This window comes from Marmota monax, unplaced genomic scaffold (genome assembly GCF_021218885.2).
Source record: "Marmota monax isolate L192 unplaced genomic scaffold, Marmota_monax_Labrador192_F-V1.1 WCK01_AAM20220418_F8-fsc00004, whole genome shotgun sequence".
NCBI lineage: Eukaryota > Metazoa > Chordata > Mammalia > Rodentia > Sciuridae > Marmota > Marmota monax.
Genome location: NW_026692881.1, coordinates 11,013,111 through 11,027,255, shown reverse-complemented (window position 1 = coordinate 11,027,255; position 14,145 = coordinate 11,013,111). Strand labels below are relative to the sequence as shown.

Genomic DNA, 14,145 nt, shown 5'->3' with positions numbered 1-14,145 from the left:
GTTCAGTGGTTGAGAGCCCCTGAGTTCAATCCCCAGTACCCTCCCCCACCAATGTAAAAATCCTCAAAATACAATATTAGCAAACTAAAATCAGTGACGTATAAGAAGAACCATATACCACAACCAAGTGAGATTTGCCCCAGGTATACAGAGGAAGTTCAATATTCAAAAATCAGTTAGTGTAATTCATCACATCAATAAGCTAATGAAGGAAAAAAACACATGGTTGTATCAATCGATTCAGAAAAAAGCATATAACAAAATCCAATACTCATGATAAAAACTCTCAGCAAACTAGGAATAGAATGAACTTCCTCAACTTGATAAAGAAAATCTACAAAAAAAAAAAAAAAAACAAACAAACAACTCCTTACAGTTAGCATCATACTCAATAGTGAGAAACTAAAATTTTTCTCACTAAGATCAATAATAAAACAAAATATCTCCTCTCACCAACGCTTTTCAGCATTGTTCTGAAATCCCTCGATAATGCAGTAAAATAAGAGGAAATAAAATTTTATATTGGTTGGGAAGAAGAAATAAAACATAGATGACATGATCACCCATGGAGAAAGTCCAAAAGAATCAATGATGACAACAACACAAAATTCCTGGAAATAAGCAATTACCCAAAGTTACAAAATACAAGTCCAATATGCAAAAGTCAATCACCTGTATCAGAAAAATGATATAGGTATAAATTTAACACACACACACACACACACACAATGCCATATGAGGAAAACTGCAAAACTCTGATACAAGATATTTTTTTTTTTAGAGAGAGAGAGAGAGAGAGAGAGAGAGAGAGAGAAAATTTTTAATATTTATTTTTTAGTTTTTGGCAGACACAACATCTTTTTTGTATGTGGTGCTCAGGATCGAACCCAGGCCGCATGCATGCCAGGCGAGCGCGCTACCGCTTGAGCCACATCCCCAAGCCCCTGATACAAGATATTAAAAAGAACTACATAAATGAAGAAATACTCCATGTTTATGGATACAAAAGCTCAATCTTGTCAAGATGTAAAGTCTTCGCAAATTGATCTACATATTCAACATAATCTCAAAGAAAATCTAAGCAAGTTACTCTGTGAATGACAATATAGTTCTAAAGTTTGTTTGGAGAGGTCAAACACCCTGGATAGCCAATTCAGGACTGAAAGAGAAATCAAGAGGACTGACACTACCCAAATTCAAGACTTACCATAAAACTACAATAATCAAGACACCATGGCATTGGTAAAAGGATAGACAAAGAGGTCAATGGAACAGAATACAGATCCCAGAAATAAACCCACATAAATATAGCTAAATGGTCTTTTACTAAGAGGCAAAGGCAATACAAAGGAAGTTAGGTCACTGAAGGTATACTCATGAAGGGGAAATGGGTATACCAACCCTTTTCTCTCTCTGCTTTCTAACTCAAAGGCTAGGACTCATTTTTATTTATATGCCAAGAATTTAAACCATGTTTACTGTATTATACACAGTTAATATTTGTTAAATAAGTTATGTATTCATTTAAATGAAAGCCAGATGATCTTAAAGAAGAATCCAGGATGAGTTCAAAAAATTGTTCATCAGGTTCTGCTAAAGAAAAGGCCTAGGGTCTGCAAACTTGAAGTCACACACTGAGTTGGTAGCAAATGTTATTCTACCACATTCTGGTGACTTGTGTTCTATACCTAACGGTACATACCATAAAGAAGGTGTAGCAGATGCCTTCAAATCACTTCTTAAAGAAGTAAAATATGGGGATTGGGAAGAAGAAAGAATAGAAAGAAGGAAGGAAGAAAAGGTAAAATAGCCTGATATATACACTGATATCTATGTACTAACTTGAATTTGAGGGTTTAGTAGACAATGAAAACACTATCCTTGAAGGGTTAGTGTTAAACCACATTAGTAAGTAAACTCTCCATTCCTATATGTTGTAAAGAGTTTATAGAGAACCAGAAGAATGTTTCAGAAACAAACAAACAAAAAAGAAACCTCTCCATGTTTCTACCACCTCAATACCATATCTGGCAGGGCGTGGTGGTACACTTCTGTAATCCCAGTAACCCAGGAGGCTGAGGCAGGAGGATCACAAATTTGAGTCCAGTCTCAGTAACTTAGCAAGATTCTGTCTCAAAACAAAAAATAAAAAGAATGGAGGGGAGGGGGGCTAGGATTGTGGCTCAGTGCATGTGTGAGGCACTGGGTTCTATTCTCAGCACCACATACAAATAAATAAAAGTTCACCAAAAACTAATAAAAATATTTTTTTTTAAAAAAAGGACTGGGGGTGGGCTGGGGATGTAGCTCAGTTGGTAGAGTGCTTGCCTTGCATGCACAAGGGCCTGGGTTAAATCCCCAGCCCCCCCCCCCACACACACACACAAAAGGGACTGGGGATGTAGCTCAGCTTAATGCTCAGTATAATAACAACAACAAAAAATTCTGCCCAACATAAAAGAACCTCCTAACACCACCTCATCCAAGCTAGGGAAACCATCATCATGCTTGGGGTGAAAAGGCCAATTATGATGCCTTTGTTGATCCTAAATTTTATTCCAGAATCTGTAAATTAGGAGAGAGAAAACCCATACCATATTTCAAACTTAACCAAAACCTTGGGCCTTTTTAAGGTGACAAGAGATTAGGTAAATAAAGGTGAAAACAAAACATAAAGAGTGCAATACTTTTAAGGACTTTTCAAGCATTTAATCATTCTGGTATATACAGGAGTACCTTAGTAAACTTCATTTTGGCAGTTATTAGCACAATTTTGTTTGTTTACTCTAATTTGAAGCCTGACATAATAAACAAAACTGAGATAAAGACAGAATGAATAAAATTTTAAATTTCATATTCAACTGTATGCATGTAATCAAACAACAGGGCTTCAGTATCTCCTAACTACAACTTATTTATTTCTAAGTCTCTATTTCTGATAATAGGAAAAAGTTTCCCTCAAAATTCTAGACTAACGTCAGGAAACTTAAATGCTTTGAATTCTTTCTGTCTTCTTTAATTAATTTAAGCTCCTCTTTTGTGGTTAATACATCTCCCATGTTCCAGAAGCAAAGGACCAGAATTGTTATGAGTTCATCTCTTAATCCTCAAAGTATACAAATTAACTTTTTTGAAAGCCATTTTATTCATACATAGCATATGCATAATTTATCAATTCTGAATAAAGAACACACATGCAACTAGAAAGGTAGTTTTATTCACTACCTTTCAAGGTGACAACAAATTAGATAGATGAAGGTGAAAACAAAACATGCAAGGGTATAAGATTTTAAGGGACTTTTTGAAAATAAATTCTGAAAACAGTCCAGCCTCTCCACAATTTAACAATGAGTTAGAAAGTACTTTATTTTTGTAGGACTTATCCAAATTTTACACCAAGAGCATAACCAATTAACTTGTTTTCAAATATTATAATACTACAAACACTAATAACATTAGTAACCAGAAAAATTAAACTCCAACATTTTCAAACTGTTATATATTTAACCACTACTCACAAAGCACATATATGCTAGTCTTTCTATGTTATTATTCTTAAAAGTTTAAAAATTTCAAAATCAAAGGCTTAACTGAGAAGAATGACCTATTCTATTTTTGGACAATCTAAAGTACCCAGATTAAGAAATCAGTATTTTAAAACTTTTTATCCTTGCTTGGCAAGTTGTGTGAAAGTGATGTAACAACTTAACTAAAACTTATCTAACTCAGAATGGCATATGTGCTGAAAAACTTGCACTGTCATCTAAGTACTACAATCTTGTTTTCATATGAAGGATACCAATATAAAAATAGTGTCTAACCCAAAAGAAATAATATTCACTTTCTACTGAAAGAATGTCAGTTTGACATGAATAGGATATACTCAATCTATGATATAACTGTATTATATATAACATGGCTCATTTGCAATTATTTTCACTTGCAGTTTGAAGGTCAGATAGCAAACTATCTGTATTCCAACTTTCTCTATTACAAAAACCAAAACCCAGGCCAATTGAACTAAAATATAACTGAAGTACTATTTATAATTAATAGATGCAATTTTTATCATGGCTCACCAACTGGTTCAAAAGGCCACAAGTAGGAATTTCATACCTGCAAGAGAACACATGTGATAATACTCAAAAAATAATACCATAAATGTTGTTGTGATTTGGGAATTGATCATCAAGTTAAATGCCAAGCTGGGGCTGTGGCTCAGCGGTAGAGCACTTGTCTTGCAAGTGTGAGGCCCTGGGTTTGATCCTCAGCACCACATAAAAATAAATAAACAAATAAAGATTTTGTGTCCATCTACAACTAAAGGAATATTTTTTAAAAATACATATAAAAAAAGTATAACTAACTTTCACTTAGAAATTTTATGTATCTTTGAAAAGTTATGTAAAACACATAGTTAAATTTTATATAAAAGTATATTAATTATTATGTATATGGTGATAATTTGTTCTTGAAATAAACTGGAAAAAATTATATATGATAAATACAATATATGTAAAAATATACATATTTGAAAATAATTATATAATGTTTTTCATATAAAAAATGAATTTTAAAAGGTCTAAAAATGTGACAAGAAACTGAAATGATATATTATCCTTTAATGTTTTATATTTTATAAAGAAAAAATAAAGTGTTATGTCATTAGTAATTAATAGAGAAAAGTTATATAAATCAAAGCTTACTTTCCTATTTACTTAGTGAATAATCTTACAAAGGTTTTTCCATTAAAATTTTAGAAAAAGAATTATGGCCCAATAACTTCATTATACTCATACTTCAGAATATAGCAAATTCTTTCTGAACACTTGCTTTAAAAATTATTATACAATGAGGGGTTGAAATTGTAGCTCAGTGGGGCTGGGGATGTGGCTCAAGTGGTAGCGCGCTCGCCTGGCATCTGTGCGGCCCGGGTTCGATCCTCAGCACCACATACAAAACAAAGATGTTGTATCCGCCGATAACTAAAAAATAAATATTAAAAAAATTCTCTCTCTCTCTCTCTAAAAAAAAAAAAAAAAAAGAAAGAAATTGTAGCTCAGTGGTAGAGCTCTTGCCTTGCAAGTGTGAGGCACTGGATTCGATCCTAGAACAACATAAAAACAAATGCATTGAGCCCATATACAACTAAAAACATTTTTTAAATTATTATACAATGAAATAATATTACCACTTTAATATCCTAATAAATCTTACTGCTTTGCCACTCAAAAAGCAAGTGAGGCACCTAGAAAATTCAAAGGGATTTATTTTGATCTTAATACTTTTAGCACTTCTTCATTTTTTTCAAGCAGTTTTACACCTGAATTGCTGGCTACCTTTTCATTTTCTACAGTCTTAATAGACAAAGACCCTATCTTAAAATATGACAGATTAACATTCTTCATGACTTCACCGGTAATATGTTCCTTTTTAATTTCAGATTCTAAACATAAAATAAACTTGAAAGGAGTACATGATAAAGAATCTTAAAGTTTTATATTTATAATATTTTACAGAATTCAAAGATCAAAGTTGAGAAAAAATGTTTTTAAGTTGGAACAGAGACAAAGTTGCAAATTTACCATTGCTATAAAGAAAAAACATGCCCATTTTGAAAATGGCAATTGCAGGGAAGAAGACAAATATATATTATGAGGGTGGAAAGGGGTAAGAGGAACAATGATCTGACTATCCATCGTGCCTCCAAGACAACACACAGAAATATGAAAAAGGCACCAAAAATATAGACTAGCACCTACACACAAAAAGAAAGTTCAAAAATTGAAATAAACGGTTAGAAGAAATTATCATCTAAAAGGTCCAGAGAAGGGACTGTAGCGAATGGCAACCACATTTCAATTCCACTTCTTCTTCTCATACAGATAACTGGTGTTCTTTACCTGACTACTCATCAATTTTTTATATAATATAGATAAAAGAGAGAAATGTAAGGCCATCGTTTTCCAAAAAGAAAACAACAGATTAAAGGAAAACAGAATATCACCGAAAACAGTTACTCAATCAGTACATGACCTAGGGACCCAAATTAAGAAAATGCTGCAGTGTGTTAATTTACATAGATATAAAAATATTTTTACATGCATATTTAAGATAAATGGACAGAGTCAAGAATACCTTTACAAACTTTCAATAGTAAGAATACTGTTTGGCCTCTAGAGGGCGAACCTGGTCTTCTGGAAAAACACCAGTTCCCTTCAGACTTCAAAATAAAAAAGAGGAGGTAAAACTTAAAGTGTCACAATAGCAGAGGTTCCCAATCTTTATTGGTTAACAATTCTCTTAGTATCTCAGTAATTTTTTTCCCATGCTGGGATGGAACCCATGACTTCATGCACACTAGTTAAGCCCTGTACTTGGGCTACATTCCCCAGCCCTCAGCAAATTTTTTTATAGCACCTCCTAAGTCAAAACAAAGAAATAATGGTTCTGTTTAATATGTAGTTATCTCCAACTTATTTAATAAGAATTAATATCTTATCACTAAGTAAATATTAAAGTAATACACTTAAGTTGAAGCTTTATTTCATTCTTAAATAACCAGAATAAATTACTAATTGATCTTGTATGCCTATCATATACAATATACTTTCTCAAACTCTGAAATCAGATTATACAACATCACCCCCATTTTCTGTCACATACTAATTTTTGTACAATATTTGCTTTTTATCACAGCAACCTAAGGAAAACCAGTCACAAAGTTATGATGTCACAAAAAAGTATGCAGTGCCATTTAATGTTGAAACTATGTACTTCTTCAGGTTACCAGTATTCACCATATCTGACAGATCAGATGTGGAGTAATAGTGAGCTTACCATAAAAAGTTTAAATACTGCATGATTCCCCTGTGTGTAAACTGCTGCACACCAGGGTACCTAGCACACAGTCTGGGAACACTCTAGTTTTACATTCAGCTGCTACATAAGCTTTTCTCTATTTCAATTAGTTGTAAATAAAATTAACTACTATGTTTTTAAGCAATGTTACAAAAAATACTTTTCTATATTACTTGGGAAACTATTTTTTTTCTTTTGAGCAATAAAAGGAACACTTAAATCCTTAGAGGAAGATTTTTTTTCCAATTTGAATGATGATTATTGCCTTAATGTGATTATGTTTACAGGTGTTGGCTATGTTAAATTTTGCAATTCAGGAGAAAAACAGGATATTTATTATGTATCTTTTTCTAGGCAATAACTTCTATGAACTTTAAAACACTGCACACTGATCCAGTTTCACTGATCCAGTACTGAGAAACACAAGTTCAGGAGTCAAATAAGATCTGAAAATCTCAGGAACTCAAAAATGTGGATATTAATATGGTTATTAGAAGAACTGGTTTCCAAATTACTAGAAACAGACTGTGGCAACTCTTCTCAAAAGGTCCCTTGTTTAGATAGAACACTGGAAAAACAATTGAGTTCAACTGCATAATCTACTCAACTTGTGCTATAATATCAGTTGACAACTAGCAATATTTAAAAAATCTGTCCGACTGGCAAATGTTATCAAGTACAACTGGAAATCAAAGTATCTGGTAAGAGTGATTGGCTGTTTTTTTTCTTAAGCTATCCAAAGAATAATTGGGAAAGAAAATCAATGTTCTGCTACTTTAAAGAATTATCTCAACCATAAAATATAATCAAAATATTGTGGCCTTTTTTTAAAAAAAATTAAGATTACTGTAAGTATCTATGATCCTAAAAATTTTTATCTAGAAAAATGAAACTGAATATGGTCATTAACAAAAAGAATGCTTTAAAAATTATAGTAAACTACATAGCCATATTAGTACTTACCTGCTGAATGATTCTGGAAGTTTTCTGAAGATTTTCTCTGGGAGGGACTTTACCAAATAATTTCCAACCAGGAGCACTATGGACAACTGATTTGAGTTCCTTTGTTCTTTTTGGGAAAAGGTTTCTGAAAAAGAGAAAAGTTACACAAATTGTGTATTTTGTAACCAGGGAAATTTTAAATAGTAATTTTAAAATGATGTTTATTTCCAAAGAAAATAAAAAATAATTTTAAATAAAATTATCTCTATTATTTATACTGCTATTTCTTAACCAAACAAGACTCAATTAGGAATACTGGGTTTTCAAAGACCGAATGTTTTCTCTCTGATGCTAATCGGTAATTCGTAATTTTGGGGTGGCGGGTGAGAGGGAAAGAATAAAGGAACTTTGGATTGTGCAGAGGGAAGTGAAGGGAGAAGAGGGGAGAGAGTGTGGAATGGGAAAGATGGTGGAATGAGATGAACATTATCATCCTATATACATATATGATTACACTACTGGTGTGCCTCTACACCATGTTCAGCCAGAGGAGGGAGACGTTGTGCCTCATTTGTGTACAATATGTCAAAATGCATTCTACTATCATATATTACTAATTAGAATAAATTAAAAAATAAAAAAGAATACTGGGTTTTCATAAAGAAAAATGAAATTATATAATTTGTAGAAAAATGGATAGAATTGGGAACATTAGGTTAAGCCAAAAAAGCCAAACTCAAATTCAAGGGTCAGATACTTTCTCTCATAGGTGGAAGCTAGAGAAGAAAAAGAAAAAGAAAACTGTGGGCTGGGAAGGTGGATCTCATGAAAATCAAAGGATATCAGAAGAGGAAAGGGACCTGGGGGAGGGATGAGGGAAGGTAAAGAGGAAACCCTGAGGAATAATACTGGCCAAGTTAGACTATTAAATTGTGTGCATTTACAAATATGTAACAACAAATCTCACCATTATGTATAATTCTAATGCACCAATAAAAATATAAAAAAGAACACCTGGCTTATATTAGAGATATTAGAAGAATCATTAACAAAGATATTAAAGAGATAAACAATTAGGAGAAAAATGACAGTTGTAAATATTTGCTTTGAATTGATAATTCATATACTTGACAATAAAGCCAAAATTTGGGAACAAAAAAAATGTTTAAGAGAACCTATATAAAAGGGTTAAAGGATTAGATAATTTAATATTTTAAAATACTGTTTACTTTCAGTAATACTTTATGATTTGAAATAAAAATGCATCTACTGGGACTGGGGTTGTAGCCCAGCAGTAGAGCGGCTCGTCTAGCACGTGTAAGGCCCTGAGTTCAATCCTCAGTACCACATAAAAATAAATAAATAAAATAAATAAAGACATTGTGTCCAACTATACCTAAAAAATAAATATTTTTTAAAAATGCATCACTGATTCCCCCACTGCTATATGTATATATGTGTCCTAGGATAGTTACATAAGTGAAAGCTTACAGCAGGAGTTAATATACAACCAAGGAAGAAAGTATCTCTCACTGAAAAATCTAAATTAAAAACAAAATAAACAAATTAAAAAAATCTTATATAAGAATCAAGGATTTTACCTATAATATCAAACTCTAACCAACCAAAGTAAACACCTATCTGTGTATATAAACTATTTACCCATTAAAACAGTACAACAAGGGCATCATGGACCAATTAGAAAAGGTACTGATGATTCCAATTAAATTATCAACCCTTTGTATAAACTACGATAAAAATGAACATTAAGGGGGCTGGGGATGTGGCTCAAGCGGTAGCACGCTCGCCTGGCATGTGTGCGGCCCGGGTTCGAACCACACACAAAGATGTTGTGTCCGCCGATAACTAAAAAATAAATATTAAAAAAAAATGAACATTAAGAAAAATTTAAATTCACATATAGTTACAAATAATTCCCAAATAACTAGGTTTAGCTACATTCAAAATACCATATATCTTAAAAGTATAGTGATAATAAGAAAACTTGTTTTTCTTTTTAAAAATTTTGTTCTTTTTAGATATACATGACAGTAGAGTATATTTTGACATATTATACATACATGGAGTATAAAGTATTCTAATTAGGATTCCATTCTTGCAGTTAGGATATATGTTTTTTTAAATGTTTATTTAGTTGTAGATAAACACACAGTGTCTGTTTAATTTTATGTGGTGCTGAAGATTGAACCCAGTGCCTCACACATACAAGGTAAGCACTTTACCACTGGGTTACAGCGTAAGCCCCAGGATATATGTTTTTAATACACAATGTTAAGAAGACCCTCCAAAGAAAAATCAATAAAAAAAGAAAAGAAAATTCTCATTTCCTTTGGTATACAAAAGAAAAGAATAGATGACATCAAAAAGTAATTTCTAGTTAAAATACTCTGGAGATTTCATCTCAGAGACCATATATAGTGACTTCATCATCTACTTCATAAGATCTCTAGGTTGGAGGTTTTTGACAATGAGTATACTGAGGACCAAGAATACTTACAAGAAACAATTTCAAGCTATGATGCATGGTCTATTAATTTAAACAATGTCTGATGTGTATTTACAACTTATCAATTCATTGCCTCTTAACTCCATATTCATCCTTCAATATATGCTCTGTGGGAATAAAATTCTTTTAAACCTTTCCTTTAAAAAGAAACATGAAACTATTTGGCTTTCTAAGCAGAGGGCACCTTACACCTCTCCTGTAGTTTACAGCTGCTGCAGAGGGTCAGTGGTATGGGTATGAGAACATTCAATGGAATTCTGCTCAGCCTCAGGTCCAGACAGTGTAAGCCCTCAGCAAGCATGCAGTCTGGGGTTGGCTTTCTTACCACCCTCTTGACATGAAAACTGACTCTACCAAAGGCTTTCTATGGGCATCAATATGCCAATTCCCTCCACAGGCCCCACATAGCCTATGTCCTACCCCTCAATAGTCTCACCAAACCACACTTCCTCTACAAGTCCTAACATGACTTGCTTGCCTAGAAGGCCTCCCATCCATTCACATTAAAAAACGCAGGAAAAAAATCTGTGTTGCCATGGTTTATGTAAAGAATTATTAGATATGCCAACAAAAACATGATCCATTAAAGAAAAATTTATGAAGTTAGCTTAATCAAAGTAAAAACATTTGCATTTTAAAAGATATCACTGAGGCTAGATATCAGAATAGGAACTGAGCTAGAAAGAATAACTGGAAGGGCTGGAGTTGTGGCTCAATGGTAGAGCACTTGTCTAGCACATGTGAGGCACTAGGTTCAATTCTCAGCACTGCATATAAAGAAATGAATAAAATAAAGGTCCACCAACATCTAAAAAAATTTTTTTTTTAAAGTAGCTGGAATCAACTACTTCAGATCTCTAGAACCTGATCAGACACTTTTTACAACTAGGGGCATGCCTGGTTAAGGGAAGAGCTCTTGATCTTTCCTAAGTGAAAGGCATATACAAGCCAACATATTTCCCCCTTCCTCAGACTCCCATCTCTTGAGGCAATGGGGATAATCTATGTTCCTGGAGTGGCTAACTAGTACCGAGTGACAGTGGGGTAATGATCTTCAAAAATCTCTGTGTGTGTGTGTGTGTGTTTAGTTGTAGTTGGACAGAATATCTTTATATTATTTATTTATTTTTATGTGATGCTGAGGCTCGAACCCAGGGCCTTGCAGGTGCTAAGCAAATGCTCTACTGCTGAGCCATAACCCCAGCGCCTGGGGTTGTGTATTTTGACTGGTCTGGAAGTGCCCAAAGGGACTGGCATAGACATATCAGTTTCAGTCCTTTCCACAGCATCAGCTTTCACTATTGGTATCTATCAAAACACCAAGAGAGTTAGATCCCTTTTTGGCCCATTTTTTGGAACAGATATTTAAGGAAATCTTTGTCAGGCCATTATTGGATCACAGAAATAATAGAATATTTGTTTGTTTGTGTTTTAGAATAAGTATGTCACATGCATTTGAGAAAAAATGTACTGAAGTATTATTTCAATTTACTACAGTATTTCATTAGTAAAGACACTAAAGGAATCAGGATACTTCTATATCAAGAGAATTGATCAACAATAGTGCCATTTTCCTGGATTTCAAAGCAAATTTGGCATTAATAAGGCTATTGTCTCAAGGAGAAGTAGAAATCGGTGCCTGTTTGTCCTTGAATATCTCTGCTCTGCTTTCCTATGTTTTTGAAAGCCCATTTCTCCACAAAACTTAAGCTTCTTTTATCACCAATGGAAAGGAGCCAATTTTTCCTCTTCTCACCTAAGACCCCAGGTCAACCTCCTTCTAAGACTCTGTCACCAGAATCAAGTGTAATTGGACCTCAGATTTAATCAACCATGGATTCAAAACATCTGAAAAACATTGTATGGAACATGTACTATTTCCACAGCATTTACATTGTATTTGGTGTCATTAGTAACCCAGAGATGATTTAAAGTATACGGGAGGATTCAAATGGAAATTTTTGGCCTCATAGAACAAGGATCACACACTTTGCAAAAATAGTTTGGAAAAGTCATAGATGGATCCAGCCCTCCACAAGCAAATCTGCAATCACTGAGGAATGGGAAAAATGACTTACACATTATACTACCCAGAATGGCCAATCTTAATTTTTAAAAAATTACAAAACATACAAAGAAACAAGAATCATAAACCACTTGCAGGACAAAAATCACCTCTAAGAAAGTATAGACAATGAAATTACTATTCAGAGATGTTAAATTTTAAAAAATGTTCTCTAGGAGCTAATGGAAAGCATGGGTGAAGAACTAAAGGAAATTGAGAGAAAACAACATATGAATCAAATGAGAACTTTAATAAAAGACATAGAAATTATAAAAAGGAGCCAAACAAGTTTTTGGACTCAAAGGACAATTTCAAGAGAATAAAGAGACAATCCATACAATAAGAAAAAATACTTACAAACCATATCTGATATGACTGCAGTATCCAGGCACTAAAGAGTACCTATAACTCAATAAAAAAATAAAAAGTAAGGAAACAACCCAGTTAAAAATGGGAAAAAATTCTGAATACCACATTTCTTCAAAGAAGGGCTACAAATAGTCATTAAACACAAAAGACTCAACTTCACTTGTCATTAAGAAAATACAAATCAAAAACACAATTAGATACTACTTCACAATGACTAGAATGGCTGTTATTTAAAACACACACACACACACACACACTCACACACACACAAATAATTGTGAAGACGGGGAGAAATTAGAATCCTGATGGACACAGAAACAACTTGAGCATCCATCAACAGAATAATAGACAAAGCAAAGAGTGGAATAGATACATATGGAATGAATTATATTCCCTCAAAATTCCTGAAGCTCTAATGACTAGACTGTTAGACTGTGACTGTATTTGGTACAGGGATTTTAAAGAAGTAATTGAGTTAAATGAGATCAAACTGGTGTGCCCTAAGCCAATACCTCTCATGTTCTTGTAAGAGGAGAGATATCAGGGACATATACATGGAGAAAAAGTCATGTGAGGACACAGCAAGCCAAGGAGAGAGACTTTCAGAGGATAATACCAACAACACCTTGATTTTAGATCTCTAACCTCCAAAACTATGAGAAAATAAATATCTGTTTTTTTTAAGCAACCCTATGGTAGCCATAGAGAATTAATAAAAGATACAATGGCTCATTATTCAACTACAAAAAGGAACAAAGTTCTGATATATACCAATATGGGTGAACCTTATTTTTTTTTTAAATTTTTTATTGTGGGTTGTTCAAAACATTACAAATTTCTTGACATATCATATTCCACACTTTGATTCAAGTGGGTTATGAACTCCCACCTTCACCCCATACACAGATTGCAGAATCACATCAGTTACACATCCATTGATTTACATATTGCCATACTAGTGTCTGTTGTGCTCCGCTGCCTTTCCCATCCTCCACCCTCCCCCCTCCCCACCTCTCCCCTCCCCTCCCCTCCTCTCTCTCTACCCCCTCCACTGTATAACCCTGAGGGTCTCCTTCCATTACCATGCAATTTCCCTTCTCTCTCCCTTTCCCTCCCACCTCTCATCCCTGTTAAATGTTAATCTTCTTCTCCTGCTCTTCGTCCCTACTCTGTTCTTAGTTACTCTCCTTATATCAAAGAAGACATTTGGCATTTGTTTTTTAGGGATTGGCTAGCTTCACTTAGCATAATCTGCTCTAATGCCATCCATTTCCCTGTAAATTCTATGATTTTGTCATTTTTTAATGCAGAGTAATACTCCATTGTGTATAAATGCCACATTTTTTTAATCCATTCATCTATTGAAGGGCATCTAGGTTGG

The 14,145-nt window shown here is 33.6% G+C and overlaps 1 protein-coding gene across 4 annotated transcripts in view; it reads right to left on the bottom strand.

Moving 5' to 3' along the window:
- The window catches only part of Tbc1d12 (TBC1 domain family member 12), an 87,798-nt gene that overhangs the window by 41,295 nt on the left and 32,358 nt on the right, over positions 1–14,145 (bottom strand). For 2 of the 4 annotated variants that reach the window (XM_058581100.1, XM_058581099.1), the window contains exons 2-3: positions 12,753–12,797; positions 7,825–7,948 (exon numbers count right to left, since the gene is read on the bottom strand). In XM_058581100.1, coding sequence (XP_058437083.1) covers positions 7,825–7,948; positions 12,753–12,797 — 169 coding nt within the window. Of the gene's footprint in view, positions 1–4,079; positions 4,117–7,824; positions 7,949–12,752; positions 12,798–14,145 lie in introns of all 4 variants that reach the window. The other 2 variants (XM_058581103.1, XM_046450134.2) reach the window with 2 other exon arrangements.